Source organism: Barbus barbus (assembly GCF_936440315.1).
Source record: "Barbus barbus genome assembly, chromosome: 30".
Classification (NCBI taxonomy): Eukaryota; Metazoa; Chordata; class Actinopteri; order Cypriniformes; family Cyprinidae; genus Barbus; species Barbus barbus.
The window spans coordinates 10,900,387-10,923,180 of NC_136758.1; the positions used below are offsets into that span (position 1 = coordinate 10,900,387).

General features: G+C 36.2%; 3 protein-coding genes across 3 annotated transcripts in view; all 3 read left to right on the top strand.

Moving 5' to 3' along the window:
* LOC306850124 (dystrobrevin beta-like) overlaps positions 1 to 6,468 on the top strand; it is a gene marked incomplete at both ends in the record, with an annotated part of 53,225 nt that extends 46,757 nt beyond the window's left edge. The window contains 4 exons of the mRNA XM_079385575.1: positions 1,993 to 2,152; positions 3,019 to 3,108; positions 3,191 to 3,244; positions 6,419 to 6,468. Coding sequence (XP_079241701.1) covers positions 1,993 to 2,152; positions 3,019 to 3,108; positions 3,191 to 3,244; positions 6,419 to 6,468 — 354 coding nt within the window. The remainder of the gene's footprint in view (positions 1 to 1,992; positions 2,153 to 3,018; positions 3,109 to 3,190; positions 3,245 to 6,418) is intronic.
* The window catches only part of LOC306850608 (dihydropyrimidinase-related protein 5-like), a 618,334-nt gene that overhangs the window by 527,983 nt on the left and 67,557 nt on the right, over positions 1 to 22,794 (top strand). The gene's annotated exons all lie outside the window — the stretch shown is intronic.
* LOC306850606 (DNA (cytosine-5)-methyltransferase 3A-like) overlaps positions 14,045 to 22,794 on the top strand; it is a 56,755-nt gene continuing 48,005 nt past the window's right edge. The window contains exons 1-3 of the mRNA XM_079386318.1: positions 14,045 to 14,182; positions 16,024 to 16,115; positions 21,333 to 21,437. Coding sequence (XP_079242444.1) covers positions 16,038 to 16,115; positions 21,333 to 21,437 — 183 coding nt within the window. The 5' untranslated portion in view covers positions 14,045 to 14,182; positions 16,024 to 16,037. The remainder of the gene's footprint in view (positions 14,183 to 16,023; positions 16,116 to 21,332; positions 21,438 to 22,794) is intronic.

Sequence of the window (22,794 nt, forward strand, 5' to 3'; positions counted from 1 at the left end):
GTGATTTACTAACAATGTGCAAATTAAAGAACACAGACGCAACATCTCAATTACATATCGACCAACGCAATTTACCAAGCACAGCGCAAATTAGAGCAGTCGCATAGAAATAAAGCCATACGTTGAAAAGAACTGGAGGCCAAAAAATGCTAGAAGTTGCAAGAAGTTTTGATAGACCTGGTATTGCGTGACTCCTAGTTGAGGGTTCCAAGTCGTCTTTCGTGAAGCAAATTTAAAATAACATGGCTTGGCAAACTATATTTCCGTGTTCTTCTTGCATTCCAAATAAATTACGTGTGGGAAAAAATCCTCTCCCTTCTACCACACGCTCTCTGCGGTGCCTCCTCCTAGCAACAAATTGCAGCCATTTCAAGCGCTTTTTATTGGCGTTAAATAATGGCGCAAATGCCAGTAATTTGAAGAGTGCAAACGTTAGTAAAACGTATTGCATGATTCATTTGAATACTCTCCTCCCATAAATTTTGCATCTGAAAGGAAAACTCCTAGAAATGCATATTCAGTAAGGTCAGGCGCAAAAACAACTGTGTTCATGCCTTTTCAGCGCTAATTCTTCACTGTGCGTCTTTAGTAAAACCTGACAGTACTATTTTAACGCCAAAAGACAGTTTGCACTGGTGCAAGCTGTTAGTAAAACTCAGTAAATCTTTGTTTAATTAATAACTGTGATTATTATGACTTTATCATCATATAACACTCACAGTTAATCATTAAAATACAAATAATTTAATAACACAGTTAAATTCAATCTGTAGCAAATCTCAAAATGAATATTATATTATATTATATTGTAATATATTAAAGGGTTACTCCACCCCAATTTTGTCATTAATCACTTACCCCCATGTCATTCCAAACCCATAAAAGCTTTGTTCGTCTTCGGAACACAATTTAAGATATTTTGGATGAAAACCGGGAGGCTTGTGACTGTGACTGCTTGTAACCCTTTCAATTTTAACTTGATAATGCATGATAAATGTATGTACGATTGCTGAAATTAAATGAACACTAAATATTTACTCAAAATTCACTACAAATATTTGTTTGAATGTAATCTTTTAATGTAATCTTTAGCAAATCTCAAAAAGAATTTACAGTTTTAAGGCTAAGTACATTATAATGCTGTAATGCCTAAATTCACTTGCAGCATTTAAAATGTTTGGTTATTAATGCTTCTTTTTTCATTTATTTAGACAAAAATAGCTTTATCGGTCATTGGCTATGAAATAAAAATAATTACCCATATCTTAATGTATTTTAATAGTGGTGCATTCCTACTCTTTTTGTCATTTTTGGAGCATCAGTCCATTGTGTTTCACAAAAGAAAGAGATTCATGTAGGCTTGAAATTATATAAGGATGGGTAAATGTTATTTCTTTCAATAATTTAGTACTACAAAACTTTAAAAATGACTGATAAGTAAAATTTATTTAATGAGAGTAAAGCATGAGTTTATCTCATGAGCTTAACGCAGACTGTCTCTGTGGGTGATCTCTGTCACGTCTACTCCTCATAACGAGGACATGAAGCTCCCATTTCCAGTCAAGTCCCGCTGCTTTGTTCCTGTGACCCAGGGAGGGACCACGAGCCACATGTCTCCCTGCCAAATATCAGAGACCTGCTCTCCTTTCATCAGGGCTAAGCACCTCACGTCTAATGTGACTGCAGTCTGGCCGGCCATCTGCTGCCTGGCAGTGGGCCACAGGCCCTGGGCCCAGCATCAATCTGTGGGACAGTGCGGCTCTTTTCTACCATCCTTTTGCTCCTCTAATGGCACTTGCATGCTGCTCAGTGAGCTCTCAGGCCAAAGATGTATGCACAACAACCTAAAGAAACAGATCAGATATCTATAGGTGTGTCTGCAGTAGTAGCTTTTTATCAGTGTTTCTTGGGGAGCGAGGAACCAATGGAGGTTCAGGTTGTTATATATTTAGTGTCATTTTTGTGTTCTCCTCCCTCATCTCCCTCCTACAGGTTCAGACGGGGAGTTCGCCCCACTCGTCTCCCAGCCACAGCGCCAGCTGCACCATGCCTATGCCCATCCGCTCCACCTCAGCCGGCTCAACCCCCACACACACGCCACAGGACTGCCTGGCAGGGGTCGGAGATGATGTGCTGGATGCCTTCTCTCAGGGTGAGAAGTGTCAAGCTTTGCATTGACATTATCATCCACAAGCTGTTTAGAAGATGTTTGGAAGATGTTTGGAAGATGTTTTGAATATGTTTAGAAGACCTTTGGAAGATGATTAGAAGATGTTTAGAAGAAGAATAGAAAATGTTTAGAAGATGTTTAGTAGATGTTTAGAAGATGAATGAAAGATATTTAGAACATTAGATTTAAACTAAATGTTTAGATCATGTTTGGGAGATGTTTAGAATGTTTAGAAGATGATTAGAAAATGTTTAGAATATGTTTAGAAGATGTTTAGTAGATGTTTAGAAGATGAATGAAAGATGTTTAGAACATGTTTTTAAAGATGGTTAGAAGATGTACAGAAAATGTTTAGAACATGATTGGAAGAAGATTAGAAAATGTTTAAAATATGATCAGATGTTTAGAAGATAAAAGAAATTTAAAACATGTTTTTAAATATGATTAGAAGTTGTATAGAAAATGTTTAGTAGATGATTAGAAAATGTTTACAATATGATGAAAAGATGTTTAGAAGATGATTAGAAGATGTTTAGTAGATGTGTAGAACATGTTTAGATGCTGCTTAGAACGTTTAGATTAGCATTCGAAGATGTTTAGAACACATTTAGAAGGTGATTGTTTAAAAGATATTCTTAACAAGTTTACAAGAGGATTAGAAGATGTTTAGGGGAAGAATGTCCAAACCGATTTTTTCCATAAAAAAGACGGGGGCTTTTAGCACTACAAAATACCATAAAAGTAGTCTATACAAATAACAGACTGAAATTTAAGTAGCTAAATTAATTTTTGATTCATATATTATAGCTCTAGATATCGTGATCTGAAAACAATCCTCTTTCATCCAGGTGTACCAAGAAATCTCCGTAATGATCTTTTGGTGGCTGCAGACTCAATCACAAACACTATGTCGTCACTAGTGAAAGAACTTCACTCAGGTACTCTTGTACACTCACTTCTCTCCTATAAGTACCCACTTTGTGATTTGAGTGGTAATTGTAATGTTTGTAAATTTTGCAGTGGATGACGGTTTGGAGGAAGAAGAGGAGAACATGCGAAATGGAAGAGAGAAGGGTGAGTACCAAAGGCTTTGCTTGCCATTTTACCCTTATTTCTTACTTATTCATTTACTTCTGTTCTCTCATAATTACAACTGATGTAATAATTAAAACAGTAAAGGCCCAAAGTCCATTTCTCTTTTAATAAGCTTCCAAGCTATTATTTATAGGGATGCACGATATATCGGTACTGTATGAGTTATCGGCTGATACTGGTGATTTTTAAATACAGTGCCCTCCATAAGTATTGGAACAGTAAAGATAGAATTGCTCTGTTGGCTGTGGAGTCAAGACATTTGCAAATATGATTAAAAGATGAATATGAGACAAAACTACAGAATGAAACATTTTATTATTGGGTGATTCAACACATACATGTTTTACCAAATAAAAATAACAGCACTTTTAGAGTTCATCCCACTCATTGATGTGAGCATAAGTATTGGGACAGTTGAACATAAGGCAGATATAAAAGATTAAAAGCTATTATTTAGTTGCAGATCCCTTGTGCACAATCACAGCAGTGACTCTATGACCCATAGACATCACCAGACTCTTGGTCTCATCCTTTGATATACTTTCCCCAGCCTTTAATGCAGCCAATTCCAATTGTTGCTTGTTTTGGGGAGTTTCTGCCTTTACTCTCTTCAGCTGGTGAAATTCATGTTCAACCGGATTTAAATCTGGAGATTGACTTGGGCAATCTAAGACTTTCCATTTCTTTGCACTTATAAATTCCTTGACTGAACTGGCAGGGTGTTTTGGGTCATTGTTCTGATGCAATATGAAACACTTCCCAATTAATCTGGTGGCATTTTCTTGAATATTGGTAGGCAAGATGGTTTTGTACCCTTCCTAATTCATTCTGTTACTGTCATCATACATTAAGTCATCAGTAAAGTTGAGAGGGCCTGTTTCAGAGACAGCCATGCATGCCCATGCCATGACACCACCTCCACCATGCTTTACAGATGAGGCTGTATGCTTGGGATCATTGCAGTTCCCTTTTTTTCTCCACATTTTTGCTTTCCCATCACTTAGATAAAGGTTCATCTTTGTCTCATCGGTCCATAAACACAGTTCCAAAACTCTTCTGGCTCACCTTTGCGCTTTTTTGCAAACTCTAATCTTGCCTTTCTATTTTTGGTGCTGGTCAGAGGTTTGCATCTTGCTGTGTAGCATCTGTAATTCTGTGTCAAAGTCTCCTGAGGACAGTAGATTGTCAGAGCATCACCCCAGCTTTCTGGAAGTTGTTGCTGATTTTACAGATACATCTTTTAGGGTTCATTTTCACAGCTTTTATGATTTGTCTGTCATCAACTACTGTTGTTTTCTCAGCCGATTAGGTCATTGTTGGTTGCTGGTGTCGCTGGTGGTTTCCAAACTCTTGATTTCTCCATGCCCTTTATTTTTGCTATAGCTCTAACGGATTTCCTCTTTTCTTTTGGAATCCAAATTGCTTGCTTTTCTCTCAAAGTCAGCTCCCTCGTCTTCATCCTGATTTGTGTGTGTCATCATCGAATGCAAGATTCAGAATACATAAGTAATGGATATAACTGATACAACTGTCAGTCCTCTGTCGTGTGTGTCATGTGTTCCTGCCTCTTGTGTCCATATTTGGTTTGTTTCCTGTCCTTGTTAAATGTAATCATTAGTTAATTCTTGTCCAGCTGTGTTCGTCTTGTTATCTATGATTAACCTGTGTATTTATAGTCCTGTCTGTTGAGTTTGATTTGGTCTAGAGTACTCGTTACTCCCCGGTGTTCCTGTCTGTGTCTTGATGTCATCAGTAAAGACTATTATTTGAAGTTATATCCTAGTCTGCATGTTCCTGTGTCCTCCCTCGTGTGTGAACCGTGACGACACATTCCTTGCTTTTAACATCTGAAGAATGAATGCAACAGGACACAGCTGATCACTTAGAAAGACCTGCAACTGTTCCAATACTTATGCTCACATCAGATAGAGGGATGAACTCTAAAAGTGCTGAACATCTTAGCTGGTAAAACATCTATGTGTTGAATCACCCAATAATAAAATGTGACATTCTGTAGTTTTGTCTCATATTCATCTTTTATTCATATTTGTAAATGTCTTGACTCCACAGCCAACAGAGCAATTTTGTCTTTACTGTTCCAATACTTTTGGAGGGCACTGTATATATATATATATATATATATATATATATTATTTGACTTTTTATTTTTTACATTTGCAAATTTGCATACACTATCATTCAAAAGTTTTGGTTGAGATATTTCAAAAACATTAATGCTTTTATTCAGCTTTCAGCATTCAGCAAATACACAAATCGGTGAAAAGTGACACAAGACATTTGTAATGATACAAAAGATCTCTGTTTATTAAATAATCCTAAAAAGTTGTTTCTACATAAACATTAAGCGTCACAACTGTTTTCAGTTTTCAACATAAGAAATATTTTTGAGCACCAAATCATTATATTGGTGATGATTTCTGAAGGAAATGGAGACTGGAGTAATGAATGCTGAAAATTCAGCTTTGTAATTTGTAAAGTAATAAATCACATTAAAAAAAATGTTTAAATAGAAAACGTTTTTTTTCACAATTCCACATTACTGTTTTTATTGTATTTTTCAAACAAATGAAGTCCAGACTTCTTTAAAAACATTTAAAACATTATTTAAAAACTTTTGAAAAGTAGTATATACACATTGGCTGATGGTGTATTTAATTAAATGTTTTGTCATCTAGTGCTAATTTAAAGTTTTTTAAAAACAAAATCTTTAAAAACACACACAAAAAAACAATAAAACTGTTAATCTTCAGCTAAATTAATATCCATTTTCATACTGTATAATTTGAAAGTAGTATAATTAGTATAAATCTTAATTTGTCGGTTATGGACATAGCACGACAATAATTATCGGTTTATTGGAATTTTAATATCAGTGCATCCCTAATTATTTAAAGATATTAAACTTCCACAGTTACCAGCCAATAACATGTAGTCATTAGGTGACCGTAGTTTCTCGGTTTGATTGAGGCCTCTTTTCTTTCTTCTAGCTGAGTCAGAGTAAAAGAATATAGAATATTTCATGTAAGTATAAATGAGTACATTGTCTAGTCCTGCCCTTAAAGCCAAAGTTAAAAGTGCAATGTACTGTGGAGCCGTTATGACCCCCTAACCTTAAATTTGTGTTTTGTCCAGTGTCATCGCTGAAGCATTCTGGGAAAAGGCACTCCACCCCTTCATTCTAAGCCCCAGGAAAGAACCAACGACATCGAAAGCTCTCTGGCATTCGCACATAGACAAATGCATGCTCTTCCCCAACTGGGTTTCACTATGTGAAACAAACTCTTCATCACACCTTGCACAGAGCAAGTTATATTTATTAGGAAGTATATAAATATATATATATAAATATAGCTCTATGTCTATCTGTATAAACCCATTGTTATCACGTTACCCATGAGAATGGCTTGTTTGTGCTTTCTTAAAAAAACCTTTATGACTTTGTGATTACTACTCTCTGAAACGAACGCACTGTGCATCTTCATGACGTCACTCAAATTGATCTATGCTGTAGCTATTTTTCCAGATGTTCCCCACACAGAAAGCTTTTTTGTATGACTAGTGATGATTTTTTGTGTTTTAATGCATGGAGTGGCTCTACTGGAAAGGTGGAGAGGGCTCGTATTTGCTCTGCATGTGACATTTATTCCGACCGACTCGAGTGATGCCTGCTCCGTCGCTCCTTGTAGTCTTCTGATCATCAAGCTGCTGCTTCTGCATCACACGCATCCGAACCACCATATTTCAGGGACGTCTCGTAGAGCTCGCCGTTTGTCTGGGATTTCTGCTACTGTGTTAAGTTTAGCCCGTCGTTGTGGCCGTTGTTTTAGCGCTTCGGTATTGCCTCTTAGTTTAGAGTATCGCATATGTATCTCTCTGTATTTTTGGAGAGCATAAAGGGACTTTAATGGAATACGGATGTATGTTCCGTATATCTATGAACCAGCTTAGCCAGCCATGTTTGAGCGCACACATCTCTGTAAAAGTTACTTCAAAAGCTTTATTGAGTTCAGTTATTGTGTGTACTCGTGTGAAATAAATGAAACCAGTGCTCAGGGACTGTTGAGAGAGGAACGCGGTAGCAACGCTTGTGAACAAATGGGTGGAATTTACTTTGACACCACGAAGGTCAAATGTCAAAGATTACCACAGGTCATAAAAACTTTATGGAACGGCTGAGTGTAGAAAACAGGGATCGTTGTATGGAAGCCCATCTTTGCCACATAAGAAAAAAAGCTTTGGTAATTTGTAATTATGACATAAAAATGTTCAATTATGATATACTCCCCCAGTTTCACAGACAAGGCTTAAGCCTAGTCCTAGACTAAAATGTAAGTCTGAGCTATTTCAACTGAAAGAAACTTGCACTGACTGATCTTAAAATATATCAGTGCCTTTGTTTTGTCTCAAGATGCACCCCGGTAATGTTTTTTTTCCTAAGGGACATTTATAAAAATGACTTAAATGTCCTAATTGAACTCCTGATTTAGACTAAACACTGTCTGTGAAACCAGGCCACTATGTCATAACTATAAGATAAAAAGTCCAAACTATGATAAATAGTCAAAATTATGAGATAACTGTCATAAATATGACAAAAAAGTTGAAATTATGAGGTAATTTATAATTATGACAATTCAACTTTGAGATTAAAAAAAAATGCTTTTCAATTATGCCATCAAAAGCATGAAAAATAATACAAATAATTCTAACATAAAAAATATATCTCTGATATAAAAAGCGTTGAAAGTTTGACATAAATTATACATAGTAAGCCATAATTATAAGACACAATGTCATAAAAATAAATAATTATGAGATTGAACTTGAAATTATAAGATAAATTATAATTATGACAAGTCAAAACAGATAAAAAAAATCATAATTGTCATAAAAGCATAAAAATAATTAAATCAAAACTCATAAAAAAATAAATTCTAACATAAAAAACATAACTATGACAAAAAAGTCGAACGTTTGACATAAAATTTCAAATGGGCATACTCATTAAGTCATATAAGATAAAAAGTCAAAATTATGACAAAATAAGTCAAAATTGACATACCAAGTCATAAAAGTCAAAATTATGACAAAAAGTTGAAATTGAGATAAAAACATAATTATGACATTAAATGGTCAAAATTATGAGTCATAAATATAAGATAAGTCGAAAGTATGAGATAAAATTCTAACTTATGTGAATTAAACTGAAAAAAGTCAACATTGTGACATACTGGCATAATTATGAGGTAAAACGTTAGTTATGACAGCCAAAATTATGAGAAAAAGTCATCATGACTAACAAAAGTTTGACTTTTTATCTCAAAATTATTTTGAATTATTTCATAATTACAAGTTAGTATATCATAATTTTGGCTTTTAATGTTATAATTATGATTTACAAAAGCAGAATTTTTCTTTCTTATGTGACAGAAATGGCTTCCATAATGTTGCGCATCAGACATGGACACGCCGTTATAGGACGAAGACATGCTTAGCGTCTAAAGCTTTATTGTTGTGAGGAAGAGAGTTTGACTTACTGTACTTGAATCAGAAGGAATTCAGGTTCAATAATTACATTTATATAATTATTATAAGTATGTAATTGTGTTATACTTGTGATTTGTTCTTTGTTAGTTTGGTTTCAAATAAGAAATAATAACCATTATTTAAAAAAAAAACGTTTTGTTTATGACTGCTAACATTTGAATGTTAAATGAGATAAATCCATTGAGCAACGGTTTAAAAGTGAGTTTTGGTGTAGAATATTAAGATTGTTTGACATTTATTAAGGTCATTAGATGAAATGATTCATTCACTGTTTATTACTTTTCTAAAATGCTTGTAATTCTGCATAAGGAACTCTTTTGAATGGCTAATATGAACAGTGAGGTCTCATTCAGTGTGTTAAAGTGTTGCTTTTGTTATAGTGAGTGCAATCATATATATTTGCTTTTTCAAATCAGATTTTAAATATCATAATGCTTGTTGCGTGTTTGAAGGAAAGGAATATACAATGTAGTTGGGGATTTATTGTCATTGTTTAAGCTTGGACGATAATGTACGGAATACTCTCAGATGGAAAATTTGAAAGTTTGATTATGTTCCAACATTTGCTACAAATATGAATGCAATCTTCTGAAGTAGCTGTGTGCCTAGATGTACTGTATAAAGTGCTGTATAAAATAAAATATTCTGCACATGTGCAAGTCAGCCCTTAGATAGGAGTTTTAGTATGTGACTTCGGAATGCAGTCATTATTTATCTGTGATCTATGGGAAGAAAAAAATATTGTTCTGCCTTTAAAAGTTGTGCCAAACTGTTTGCCAACCTGTAGTGTGTCCTTTAGGTATTTGTTCTGTGTATTTGTGCGTGTTAAACCATTGATTATGAATTTACTGAAGCAGTCCATCGAGAGGGTAACTAATAACAGGGTGCCTTAAATGGTTGAAACACAATACAGTTTAAGCGGAAGGAACCCTGCTTGAAATCAATTTCAAGCATCATTGCGAATTTATATGTTACAGATGGGCCTCCAACGGAGGACCTCCTATGTTATCAAAGTTAGACGAAACAACTTTTCAAAAACGAAATCCGCACCATCAGGTTTTCATTTCTTTGGCAACTCGTGATTTTACTGTGTTTTTAAAACTCCAAACTGTCAGTTGAAGCTACAAACACTGTTTTATTATTTCATTTGATGGTTTTGCTGCTGTATACAATCATTGATTGCAATGGTTTACGTCCATATTTGCGTTTACGTCACCCCTATGTCTTTTTGTATACTATTAAAGGGTAAAATATATGAAAAACCTTCAAAGGACGTTGAGTGTTTTTGTGTGTGTGTCCACAGAATAATATTAGGATTGAGTTCAGATCTGTCGTCAAGGGGATCCTGTGATGGCGGGGCCACCCATCAAATTTTAATGTGAATTTAAGCAGCGGCCTTGATTGAGTTACAAAATCAGCGTATGAGTTATTTACCATTATGCTGTGGACAACCATGAAAATTGTACCTTTCCTAACTCCTTAATCTCATGTCATTTCAAGTCAATATGACATGCTGTCTTTATAGTGCAGCACAGAAGTAAAAGTTAGGCAGAATCACTTGTATTGTGTACAAAAATTATTATTTTTTGTTTCAACCCAATATGAAAACATGACAAACATGAGACCCAAAAATTAAAATTCTGTCATCATTTACTCACTTTCAAGTTGCTCCAAACCTGAATGAATCTCTCTTCTGTTGGACACAAAAGAAGATATTTTGAAGAATGTTGAAGATCAAGAGGTGAAACTGGTGCTTTTAGGTGGCGCTTCGGTAGCACGGCCGCAATTTTAGGGTGAAAATTGCAACTGGACAACGTTACAGATACAAATAGACAACGAAAGAGAAGTCAAAGTGGAATAAAATAACGCAATGCTGGGCAATCCACTGCAAAAATGATCAGTGTGACAGTAAAAATCTTGCCTTTCATCGTTTTCCCAAAAACCATGACAGGTAATTATTCACAAAAGTGTAAAAATATTGTGTGTTTGGAAGTAGGAGGTAGCGCTGTATTATGCACCTGCTAACTTGAACTGTTTTTAGTCTAGTAGTAAACAATTCCTTTTAGGAACTGCAGGTTCTAGCCATAGAAACCATAATAATGATTTATGTGGACATGACGCTAAGTTAGAATGAGCTTATGCAACTTTACACATTTACAATTACTATTAATTATTAATATATTATTAATTTATTATTTACTATTACTCCAGTAGGTCTGAAATATTATACGTTTTAATCCTTGGAACACACTACAAACATAATGCATTGCTGTCATAATTATATAAATCATTTTTTTGTTAAAAAGTTTTTTTTTGTTTACAGTCTAATTTTAACGGACTTTAAGACAATACTGCAAAAACAGTTTACTGTCAAGCTGTTATATTCCTGTTATATTTATTGTCCAACATTACCAATATTTCTGTCATTAGTTTAATTTAATATGTTTATTCAGTGTTTATAATGCTAATACTTGAACTTAAAATAATTTCAGCCTAAACTGACATGGTTTCTAGAGAGCAAAGTTTTGTGATAAAAGGAAGACTTTAAAATAAACTATTAAAATTATTTGATGATCACTAGTCTAGTGATTGTACGTTATTGATGTCATCATTCAGGTTGTATTTCAGCTTTAATGTACGTTTTTTTTAAACAAAGCAGCTGATTGCCATAGCGACTGCTTGAAGCTAGTGGACTAGGAGCAAAGAGTATAGAAGCCCAATACTTTAAATGTGTTATTGTAAGTTGGTCAAGCTCAACTGGTTCCTATTATTCTATGGTGTTTTTGTGTAGTTTTCAGTCCAAAATGGCGGCGGCACAGTCATGTCATGGGCCCAACTGTTGCTATGGAGTGTTCTATTGAGTTTCACCTCTTGGGCTTCTATACTCTTTGGCTTAGTTACAGAGATAGCGGGATGCCTGTTAAAAGTTACTTCTCACATGAGTCATATGAGAAAGTCATCTTTCTTCGCGAGATCTCCCTCCGGCTTCGAGTAAGAATGAAACATACAGCGCTCAGTGATGATCACATCGTTTTGGAAATGAATAAAACGTATCCATAACAACGTGGCTATCTTTTCTCTTTTAATTTAAATCTAGATTTATTCACATTGGCTCTTGAAAACCTCTACTTTAACACATTTGACCGAGAAAAAGTGCAGGGGAAGAGTTTATTAAAAGTTCTATTAAAAGTTGGAGGGGACACCTCCTCCGCATATTGTACACCCAGGCAGGGAGCCACCGCAGAGGGATGAAAGAGCCATGGGTTGCCGACCCCTGACCTAAGTGCTTTTTATAAGTTAGAATCTAATTACAGCATAGCATTAACACACCTAACACCTTAACAAATTATGGAAAAACAAAAAATGTAGGGCGGGACTTGATTGGATGTTGACATGTGGGCGTTGGTTTAAAAATTGAGATGACCCTCACTGCAGAACACAAGATCCAGGGGATGTGGTTGGATCTAGATCCAACTCCTCCCACCTTACATATACCTAAACCTACCCGTCTCTACCCTCTGATCCCTAAAACCACCCATACTCACCCCTAAACCTACCCATCTCCACCCCTAAACCTACCATCTCCACCCCTAAACCTACCATCTCCACCCCTAAACCTACCATCTCCACCCCTAAATCTACCTATCTCCACCCCTAAACCTACCATCTCCACCCCTAAATCTACCTATCTCCACCCCTAAACCTACCATCTCCACCCCTAAACCTACCATTTCCACCCCTAAACCTACCATCTCCACCCCTAAACCTACCATTTCCACCCCTAAACCTACCATCTCCACCCCTAAATCTACCTATCTCCACCCCTAAATCTACCATTTCCACCCCTAAACCTACCATCTCCACCCCTAAATCTACCTATCTCCACCCCTAAATCTACCATCTCCACCCCTAAACCTACCATTTCCACCCCTAAACCTACCATCTCCACCCCTAAATCTACCTATCTCCACCCCTAAACCTACCATCTCCACCCCCTGGATGTGGATCCAACCCCGCCCCCTGGATCTTTGTGGTCTTTGCGGCTGTTTAATGTATTTGTCAAAAAAAGTCGGTTTAGGATTCTGCATCCATGTCCCCTCTGAGATACATTAAACTGTGTAAATAAATACATCTTAATGCTATTTCAGATGCAGATTCCAGAAATGTTTTCTTATGTTGGAATGAAAGACACTAAATACCGAATGAAGTGCTTCTTATTCTTACCCAAAAATACCAAATGGAAGAAAGAGTTCAAACTGAACACAATCTAGCTACTAAAGCTGTATGAATATTTATATATATATATATATATATATATATATATATATATATATATATATATATATATTTATTTATTTGCTTCTTTTCCATTTTCCATTTACTTGTACTTTTGCCTTCAATGTACGTTTAAATATCAATAAATATCATATACTTTAAGACTTTTACTCAAGTAATATTCTAAACGAAGACTTCAACTTCTACCAAAGTCATTTTTTGGTAAGATACCTGTACTTTTACTTGAGTATGGCTTTCGGGTACTTTATACACCACTGCACACACACACACACACGCACGCACGCACACACACACACACACACACACGATGCCTTCTTATGCTTTTAAATGTTCATCCAAGTTGTTTACAAATTTGACTTAAGTTTACAGTTTATTTAATGCTATACTATGGGAAACAGTGATCATCTGATTATCAGTCTCTTCCCTTTCTCCCTCAAACACACATACACATAAACAGGATGTCAACTATATAGGCCTATAGTTTTAGGATTCATCAGTGTGGATTATAGTTTTATTATATTAATAAATTACCCTTTTTAGAAGTTTTTAATGTGTCAACTCTCACTCTTTCCTACCTATTATTATATGGCTTTAGTGCTTTTATGGAATAGGAGCTGGTATACATATTCAAGAGCGTGCAAAGATGGGTAGTATTTTGATCGTATGCAGTGGGCCGGTCTGGGCCAAAATGCCAGGGCCGATTTTTTTGTCCCAGTCCAGCCCTGCTGGAAGGTCCAGTTATGACATTTTGATAGAATTTAAAATAAATAAATAAACAAAACATATAAGCTAAATCGTTCGTAATAAGATCTAAAATATGCATTTAGAAAATAGATTGGATGATTTCATGCCGATAAGCAAACCCTATCACCGGAAACGACGGTCTCTAGGACCCGCGGAGCGGCGGCGGCCTCTGCAGTCAGTGAGAGCGGAGCATCTGGAGGAGAGCTGCCGGCTGGGGAGGTGGTGGAGGACGGGGAGAGCGAAGCAGAAGGAGGATCCGGGAGTCAGCGAAAACAAAAAAGGGGTCAGGCCTGGAACTTGGCGAAGCGGGTAATTAACACTGCGATCCACTTGTCTAGCACCTTAACCCACCATCGAAATAAGTCTCCGCCGTGGGGCTGGCCGTTTTTCGGGGCGATACGGAGGGGGGCGGCTCGATGTGGCCAGTGGTTTTTCCTGCTCTTACAGATGTGCGACTTAATACACCGCGATATGCTCTTGAACTTGATTATCATTCATTTGTAGCTCCTCGCAAGCGTAGCGTCAGTCCACGCGATTTGAAACAATGGCTGTGTTTCAAAACCTAACGAGCTGCCTACCTAGGCAGCATTTGTGATAATCATTCTGTTCCGCAAGCGCTTATGATGCACAAAAATGCCTAAAGAGGTGCCCCAAAGTGCTGTCTAGGTAGGCAGCTCACCTAGGTTTTGAAAGGGTCTCATTTAAGCCCCCTAGGCCTGTTGGAAATGTCATTTATAAAGGCCGAATAATCCGAGTAGGCGGATGATTAAAAGAGCTTTTTATGCAGTTACAGACTATGATAGACACGTGATCAATTAATATGAGATGTCAATTTCAAGAGATTTCCTCCGTTTTAATGAAAATAGCAATATCAAGTTACCTTATTTTAGTCATTATAATGTATCTGTGGGCAGAAACTACTGTATGGATACTACTGTGATTTAAAAAATAAAATAAAATTGGTAACAGTTAGGGATAGTTCACCCAAAAATACTGTCATTTACTTACTCTCATGTCATTCACAGCTTCACAAGCCAGTGGCACTATTTTAAGTCTTCTGAAGCCATAAAGGTTTGTAGGAACAGACAGTCAAATTTAAAAATCCCACACATAATCAAATTTGATGCGTCTTAATTGATTACAAGAGGTATAAGGTCCAATAACATCATAAATGTCAAGCCTGTTTCCTAATATGTCATATTTGAATAAATATGTGTTCGTGAATGAGATTTCAGAGTCAACAGGTCAAATTTTGGTTTGGTTCACACAGAAAGTTTTCATATGATTTTGGATGTAGCGCACAAATCATTGAGATGACTTTTATGATGCTTCTTGTCATTTTTGGAGCTTAACAGCCCCTGGTCACCATTTACTTTCATTGTTTGGAAAAGAGCGGCATGGACATTTTGCTAAACCTCTTCTTTTGTGTGAATTTGGAATGACATTACAGTAAGTAAAGGATTCAGAAGACAGAGGATTCATTTTTGGGTGAACTATTCCTTTAACGATAGACTCGCCTAATTTATTGACCTCCAAATCTAATTTCATGGGACTTTGGTGTCCTACTTGTGGAGAAAGCACATTGAAGCACACATACATGGGAGTGAAGAATAAAATGTACAGATCCCTTTAAAACTGCTCTGAGGAAGAAAATAGGAAATTCCATAAAGCGAAGAGTTCATATTTCACCCCAGAGAAGGATTTTCATGTAGCAGTCGGAGAATGCGTACTTTTTGAGTCAACTCATCAATACCTTATTTTCTGGTGTATTAGACTGAAAAATTACATGTAATTAAGGTTGATTTCTCATGCACGACCTGAATGTGACGTCTTATTCCCTAGTATTTGCATACACATAGATGTTTTACTTACTTAACAGACATTAAGAAGTCCAGTTGCTAATATAAGTTTGAAAGCACCTCATATCACTTATTTGAGGGTAACTTTTTTATTATTAATGAATGATTGTATTATTTTAATCTTCTGGATGTTTTTTTATTCTGAATGTTTTGTTCGAGAGCTGTTTCTTCTGATTATGGTGTTCCTTTTCACAGGGGATCCTAAAGAAGGAGGGTCATCATTTTTTTCCCCCTTTTTTGTTCTTTTATTTTTGTTTTGATCTTTTTCGACTTTTGCATTGTGTTCAACAGTCACTCATTTGGCGATGCCGTCCAACTCAGTCACCACCGCCGCCGCTTTCAAGAGCTCCAACTTCAACTGTGACACGAACGGAAATCAAATGGTAAGAGGTTAATGAGTCCCTGGACATTTTTATGTTCGGCCTGCTGTGTACTGCCTGAAATAAGGCTAGTTACCACATCTGTCACTGAAATGTCTTGTGTTTGGAAAAGCCTACTCTAATTTTGCATATGCAGCAACTAAGCTCTTTAGCTTTGAAATAAAAATGACAATGTGACTTTTAATTATAACCTTCAAAATTAATGTTACTTTAAAAAGCTGTCACTATATTTATGCACATTACTAATGAAAATGGTTGTTGCAATGATTTGGAAAGTGGTGGTGACATGTTATAAATCTTCATGCAACATGGAATCCTTAAATTAATATTAACGATTTTGACATTTTTAATATTAACTAGCATAAGGGTTTGTTCATGCCATGTTGGAATTACCATAATTACGAGTTTCTGGCTTTTGAAAAGTCCTTTACGTCCTTGTAGAACTCATAATTACAACTCTTAAATTTTCTGAGGTTCTCCAACCTAACAGCTGCAACCATGTAGAAACACTCAAAATGTCTGTTTAATAATATTATGTAATATTCTATTTAATTATAATCCTATTGTTGCATATTGTTAATGTCTTAATAATGCAAGCATATTAAGAATATTCTATAAATAAATAAAAAACACAATGAAGCTAGCACAAAATTGAATAATTATGTAATGTTACACTAAATAAACTACAAGTTCATTAATAAGGCATTTTAAAAACGACCTGCACTTGTTGTAGTGTGGTTTTGTCTATTGATTACTCAGATTAAATATATTTATTTTGGTATTAGTATTGTTGTTGCCATAATTCTGAAGATGTGAACAGCTCAGAGTAGAACGTCCAGGTTGTCGTCTAGTAATCACGGTAAAGAACGTCCAGGTTGTCGTCTATTAATCACGGTAAAGTACGTCCAGGTTGTCGTCTAGTAATTACGGTAAAGTACGTCCATGTTGTTGTGTAGTAATTACGGTAAAGAACGTCCATGTTGTCGTCTAGTAATTACGGTAAAGTACGTCCATGTTGTTATCTAGTAATTATGGTAAAGAACGTCCATTTTGTCGTCTAGTAATCACGGTAAAGAACATTCAGGTTGTCGTCTAGTAATTACGGTAAAGAACGTCTAGGTTGTCGTCTAGTAATCACAGTAAAGAACGTCCAGGTTGTCGTCTAGTAATCACGGTAAAGAACTTCCAGGTTGTTGTCTAGTTATTACGGTAAAGAACGTCCAGGTTGTCGTCTAGTAATCACGGTAAAGAACTTCCAGGTTGTTGTCTAGTTATAATCCTATTGTTGCATATTGTTAATGTCTTAATAATGCAAGCATATTAAGAATATTCTATAAATAAATAAAAAACACAATCAAGCTAGCACAAAATTGAATAATTATGTAATGTTACACTAAATAAACTACAAGTTCATTAATAAGGCATTTTAAAAACGACCTGCACTTGTTGTAGTGTGGTTTTGTCTATTGATTACTCAGATTAAATAGATTTATTTTGGTATTAGTATTGTTGTTGCCATAATTCTGAAGATGTGAACAGCTCAGAGTAGAACGTCCAGGTTGTCGTCTAGTAATTACGGTAAAGAACGTCCAGGTTGTTGTCTAGTAATTACGGTAAAGAACATCCAGGTTGTCGTCTAGTAATCACGGTAAAGAACTTCCAGGTTGTCGTCTAGTTATTACGGTAAAGAAAGTCCAGGTTGTCGTCTAGTAATTACGGTAAAGAACATCCTGGTTGTCATCTAGTAATTATGGAAAAGAACGTCCCGGTTGTTGTCTAGTAATTACGGTAAAGACCGTCCTGGTTGTCATCTAGTAATTACGGTAAAGAACGTTCCGGTTGTTGTCTAGTAATTACGGTAAAGACCGTCCTGGTTGTCATCTAGTAATTATGGTAAAGAACGTCCAGGTTGTCATCTAGTAATTACGGTAAAGACCGTCCTGGTTGTCATTAGTAATTACGGTAAAGGACGTCCAGGTTGTCGTCTAGTAATTACGGTAAAGAACGTCCTGGTTGTCATCTAGTAATTACGGTAAAGAACGTTCCGGTTGTTGTCTAGTAATTACGGTAAAGACCGTCCTGGTTGTCATTAGTAATTATGGTAAAGGACGTCCAGGTTGTCGTCTAGTAATTACGGTAAAGAACGTCCTGGTTGTCATCTAGTAATTACGGTAAAGAACGTTCCAGTTGTTGTCTAGTAATTACGGTAAAGAATGTCCAGGTTGTCGTCTAGTAATTGTGGTAAAGACCTTCCTGGTTGTCATCTAGTAATTACAGTAAAGAACGTTCCGGTTGTCGTCTAGTAATTACGGTAAAGAACGTCCTGGTTGTCATCTAGTAATTACGGTAAAGAACGTCCCGGTTGTTGTCTAGTAATTACGGTAAAGACCGTCCTGGTTGTCATCTAGTAATTATGGTAAAGAACGTCCAGGTTGTTGTCTAGTAATTACGGTAAAGACCGTCCCGGTTGCTGTCTAATAATTATGGTAAAGAACGTCCAGGTTGTCATCTAGTAATTATGGTAATTACGCTGTATAACATTCAGCCTGTAGGAGCAAGTGATAAACAGAACTTTTTACCGGTTATGTCTTCGTTTCATTCATCTGCTGATGGAGCCGGTTGGCAGCTACTCCAGCTTGGTCTTAAAGCTGTCGTTTTTGCGTGATCAACAATTTTTCTTCTTACCACTGCGGCCAACCAAAATTGTATCTTATAGTGCAAATAAATAAACAGGGCAAATCATTTTTTAAGTGAATTGTTTAGAGTTGAGGTGATGTGTCCTCTCATTTGTTAATGATTTCTATTCCTTTGCTGAAAAGGTCACAAATAAAAACGCCATGGAAAAATGACAAAATGTTTAATGTGTTTCCCTATATAAGATAGATTACTTTTAAAAGTGTTTGCTTTCCAGAAGAACTCATATTCATTCGTTTTCTTGCATGAAAATTAGGTGACTTGAGGTGACTTCTTTCTTCTGTGGAACATTAAAAGACCAAACAGAACCAAACAGTTTTGGCGGCTTCCAAAATTAAAACACATTTCTCAAAATATCTTTCATGTTCCACAGAATACCATTTTTAGGTGAACTGTCCCTTTAACGCTCCCCTCAAATCCATCATTACAATATTCCATTCAGTATATCATTTTAATTTGACATGATTCACATCCACGGCAGGGGCTATCGAGTGTCAGCGTAGAGGCTCCGGTGAACATGATTAGTAAACATGAGTGAATTGTTATCAGAGATAGTGTGTGCTCTGTTTCGTACGAGCGTTTAGTGACGTGGGTGTTGGCTTGTGTAGGAGAGGCTGCCGTTTGCCTGATTTACAGGGGAATTCATTCTTCCCCACCCCTGCACCCATGGACCCTCGCTACGCTCGTAGTCCTGTTGCTTGGCAACAGTTCTTGCCTTAAATAACCGGCTGCCGACAGAAATAGAGCAAAGATGCAGACGGTGTTATTGAGTTCACACAAGGCAACGTCGATTTCCGTGCACACCCTTTGTTTTTGTTTGTTTAAACATTTTGTTTTGTTTTTTTGTATCATAATGAGAACATTGTGTGAGGGTTTTTTTAGTCATAAAATATGTGGAAAGACCGTCACAGGAAAAGAGCAACGCCAACTCTCCAGAATTCTGATTTTAAGTAAATAGATATATTTTTTAAAATAATAAAATATAAATATGCATCATATTTTAAATCTAAATATATTTTAATATATTTACACACACAAAAAAGTTGATTTGAAATGAATTGTACATTTTTAGGTAACTTGAGATGCTATTTGTACTCTGCTTCATATCAGGGTCATTATGCATTAATAATAAGAAATTCCAGTGGTGTCCCGCCAATTTTGGCCATGCTGGACTTCTCAGTAGTCATGGCAGATGGGGACAGCATCCTCATTAGCATTCTGATTTAGAGCCGGTGGTTTGATTCATCCCAGCCCTGAATCTGCTGCAGTGGCTACATTAGGATCATCTTTTCTCTCCCGTCCACCCTAGGTGCTTGGCTGGACGAAGAGTGGCTATTGTTGAGGAGGGAAGACACGGTTGTGTTAAACAAAGAGAAAGTGAATGAGGGGAGAGAATGAACCACTGAATGTCTTTGTAACTGTGTCAGGAGAGAGCCCAGAGAGTTCGGGATCTCTCGACGCCAGTATCACCCCACACTTTAGCTCGGCTAAAAGGACGATGCCATTCAAACACTGGCTTTTCTCATTAGCTAAATAACCTTGGTGTGAAAAGTGATATTTAAAAATCTCGTTCGACGAATTTAAGTCTTGGTGTGTGTACTGAAATATTTTGGTGTGTAAAGGTTAAGAATACATACTGTAAAAATTAAGGGTGAACTGATTTTAAAATTCTGTCCAATATTGATAAACTGATAATTATTTTCATGTTATGGCTGATAACTGAAAACCAATATTAAACTCTTCTGTTTTGTTTAAATGCATTGAAAATAACTAAATTTGTTGTAAGAATCTGTCATTTTAAAGGGAATTTAGGCGTTACAACATTATAGAGATTTATTAGATTTTGAAATTCACTAGATTGCATTTACCAGTGTTATTAAATTATTAGTGTTTCTAAAGATTAAATTTAACTCAGCATTAGATATTAGCAAATGTAATCTAAATGTAAAAACAGAGAAAGCACAAATATACTACTGTTCAAAAATTTGGGATCAGGCTTTTTTTTTTTTTATAGTTTTATTCATCAAGGATTTCTGAAGGATCATGTGACACTGAAGCCTGGAGTAATGATGCTGAAAATTCAGCTTTGTATCACAGGAAAAAATTCCAATAGAAAACATTTTTTAAGTGTAATAATATAAACAGTGTTTAAATCTGTAATAATATTTTACGATAATACTGCTCGTACTGTATTTTTGATCAAATAAATGCAGCCTTGGTGAGTGTAAAAGACTTAAAAGAGGATAAAAACCATAAAAAAATCTATCAACACCAAACACTTTTGAACTGCAGTGTAAATATCCAATAATCGTTAATAGCCAAAGATATCCAATTATTGCACATTTTAAAAATTCTCATTATCAGCCAATAACATAGTAGTTTTTTTTAAATATATATTCAAAAAGTTTTTTTTCTTTATTATCCATTGATCTCAAAATGGCCAAATGCCTGAGAGCTTGAATATGAGCCAGTAAGGACTCTGGTTAAGCAATAATGGTTAATTGATGTTAATTTTTGTCTGTTTAGAATGAGAGCTCTAGAATGGACACCGTGATTACTGACGAGATGCCTTCTCTCTGCACTCCTGTCCGCAAGGTTGGACGGCCTGGCCGCAAACGCAAGCACCTCCCTGTGAGTATCCTAGAGACTGAGCTCTCAACACTCAACCAAACCACAGAACACCCAACTTCCCTTGGGATTCGGTTTATTTTCATTTATCCACCAGGCGCTAGTCTTGGCAGTGGTAGGGAACGGGTAAACAGGCAAACATGTGGTTGCTGGTAATGACATGGGGGCACCAGACACATTTTTTAAAACTGATCAAACTTGAGATTTGCACCTGGTGGACAACCAAACAGACAAAGACTACTATAGACTTGAAGGTGAGACCTGAGCATGATCTTGAACGTGATCTCTTGACTTGTTCCTAGCAAAATCCTAACAACCCCATGGCAAAGAACTAAAATCCACTGGGGACCTCCAATAACACCTCAGCATTGTGTTGACAAGTTTGGTGTGGATAGCAATTTTGGCCACAATCTTGCTGTCTGAGACAAATTTCTGGGATCAGAAAGGGTTTTCTATGAATGTACAAACCCTGGCTATTCAAAATAGACACAGTCCACTAAATTACGTCATATTTTGTCCCAAATCATTGTTAATGTACATACTGACTTCACCCTATGCTGGATGATTGCATATTGTGCATTTTTCAGTAATGCGTTTGTCTTTTTGTGGTATGAATATAGTTGCGCTTTATTTTACAGTATGTGTACTTGCATGTACGTACAATGTACTTACCTCTTAGGTACTGTTATATAAGGTAACTACATGGGTTATGATTAGGTTTAGTGATCGGTTCAGGATTAGTACCTAGTTATAACCCAGTTATTGAAATCACTGTAGTAAGTACATAGTATATACATATGGAACAGGACTGAAAAATAAAGTGCTACCATGTTTCATTTAGAGAAATATCATAATATAGACTGCACAAACAGCAAACTCACAGGCGCCACATCTTTGTTCATTCTTGAAGTGAACTTTTGCCTGTATGCTGATTAGATTCACTGTTTTGGACTTGCATCTTGAACTTGAGAATGTTAGTACTGAATGAGGGCCTGTTTACACCTGGACACTTCATGCGTTTTCACTAATTGGATAGCTATCAGATCGTGAAAAGACCAGGTGTAAATGCCTTTCGTTGTGAAAGGCGGATCCGCGGATGAGTAGCTGAGTATCTCTTCAGCAAGCCTTTGCGCAAACTCTCACAAATGAAACTGAAAGTAAGTCGCAGATGCTCAACACTCAATCATCTTCATTAAAAGTAGTAAGACTAGCTTATTTTTCCAGCGCTGCTGCGATCTTTGATCTTGAAATTAGCTGATAATGAAAAAAATGCAGTGCATATATGTTGCTTTCGTTGATTGAAATTAGCATATAGTTTGGGAATTGAAGATTGGATTTATATCCATTTTGCGTAGACAGA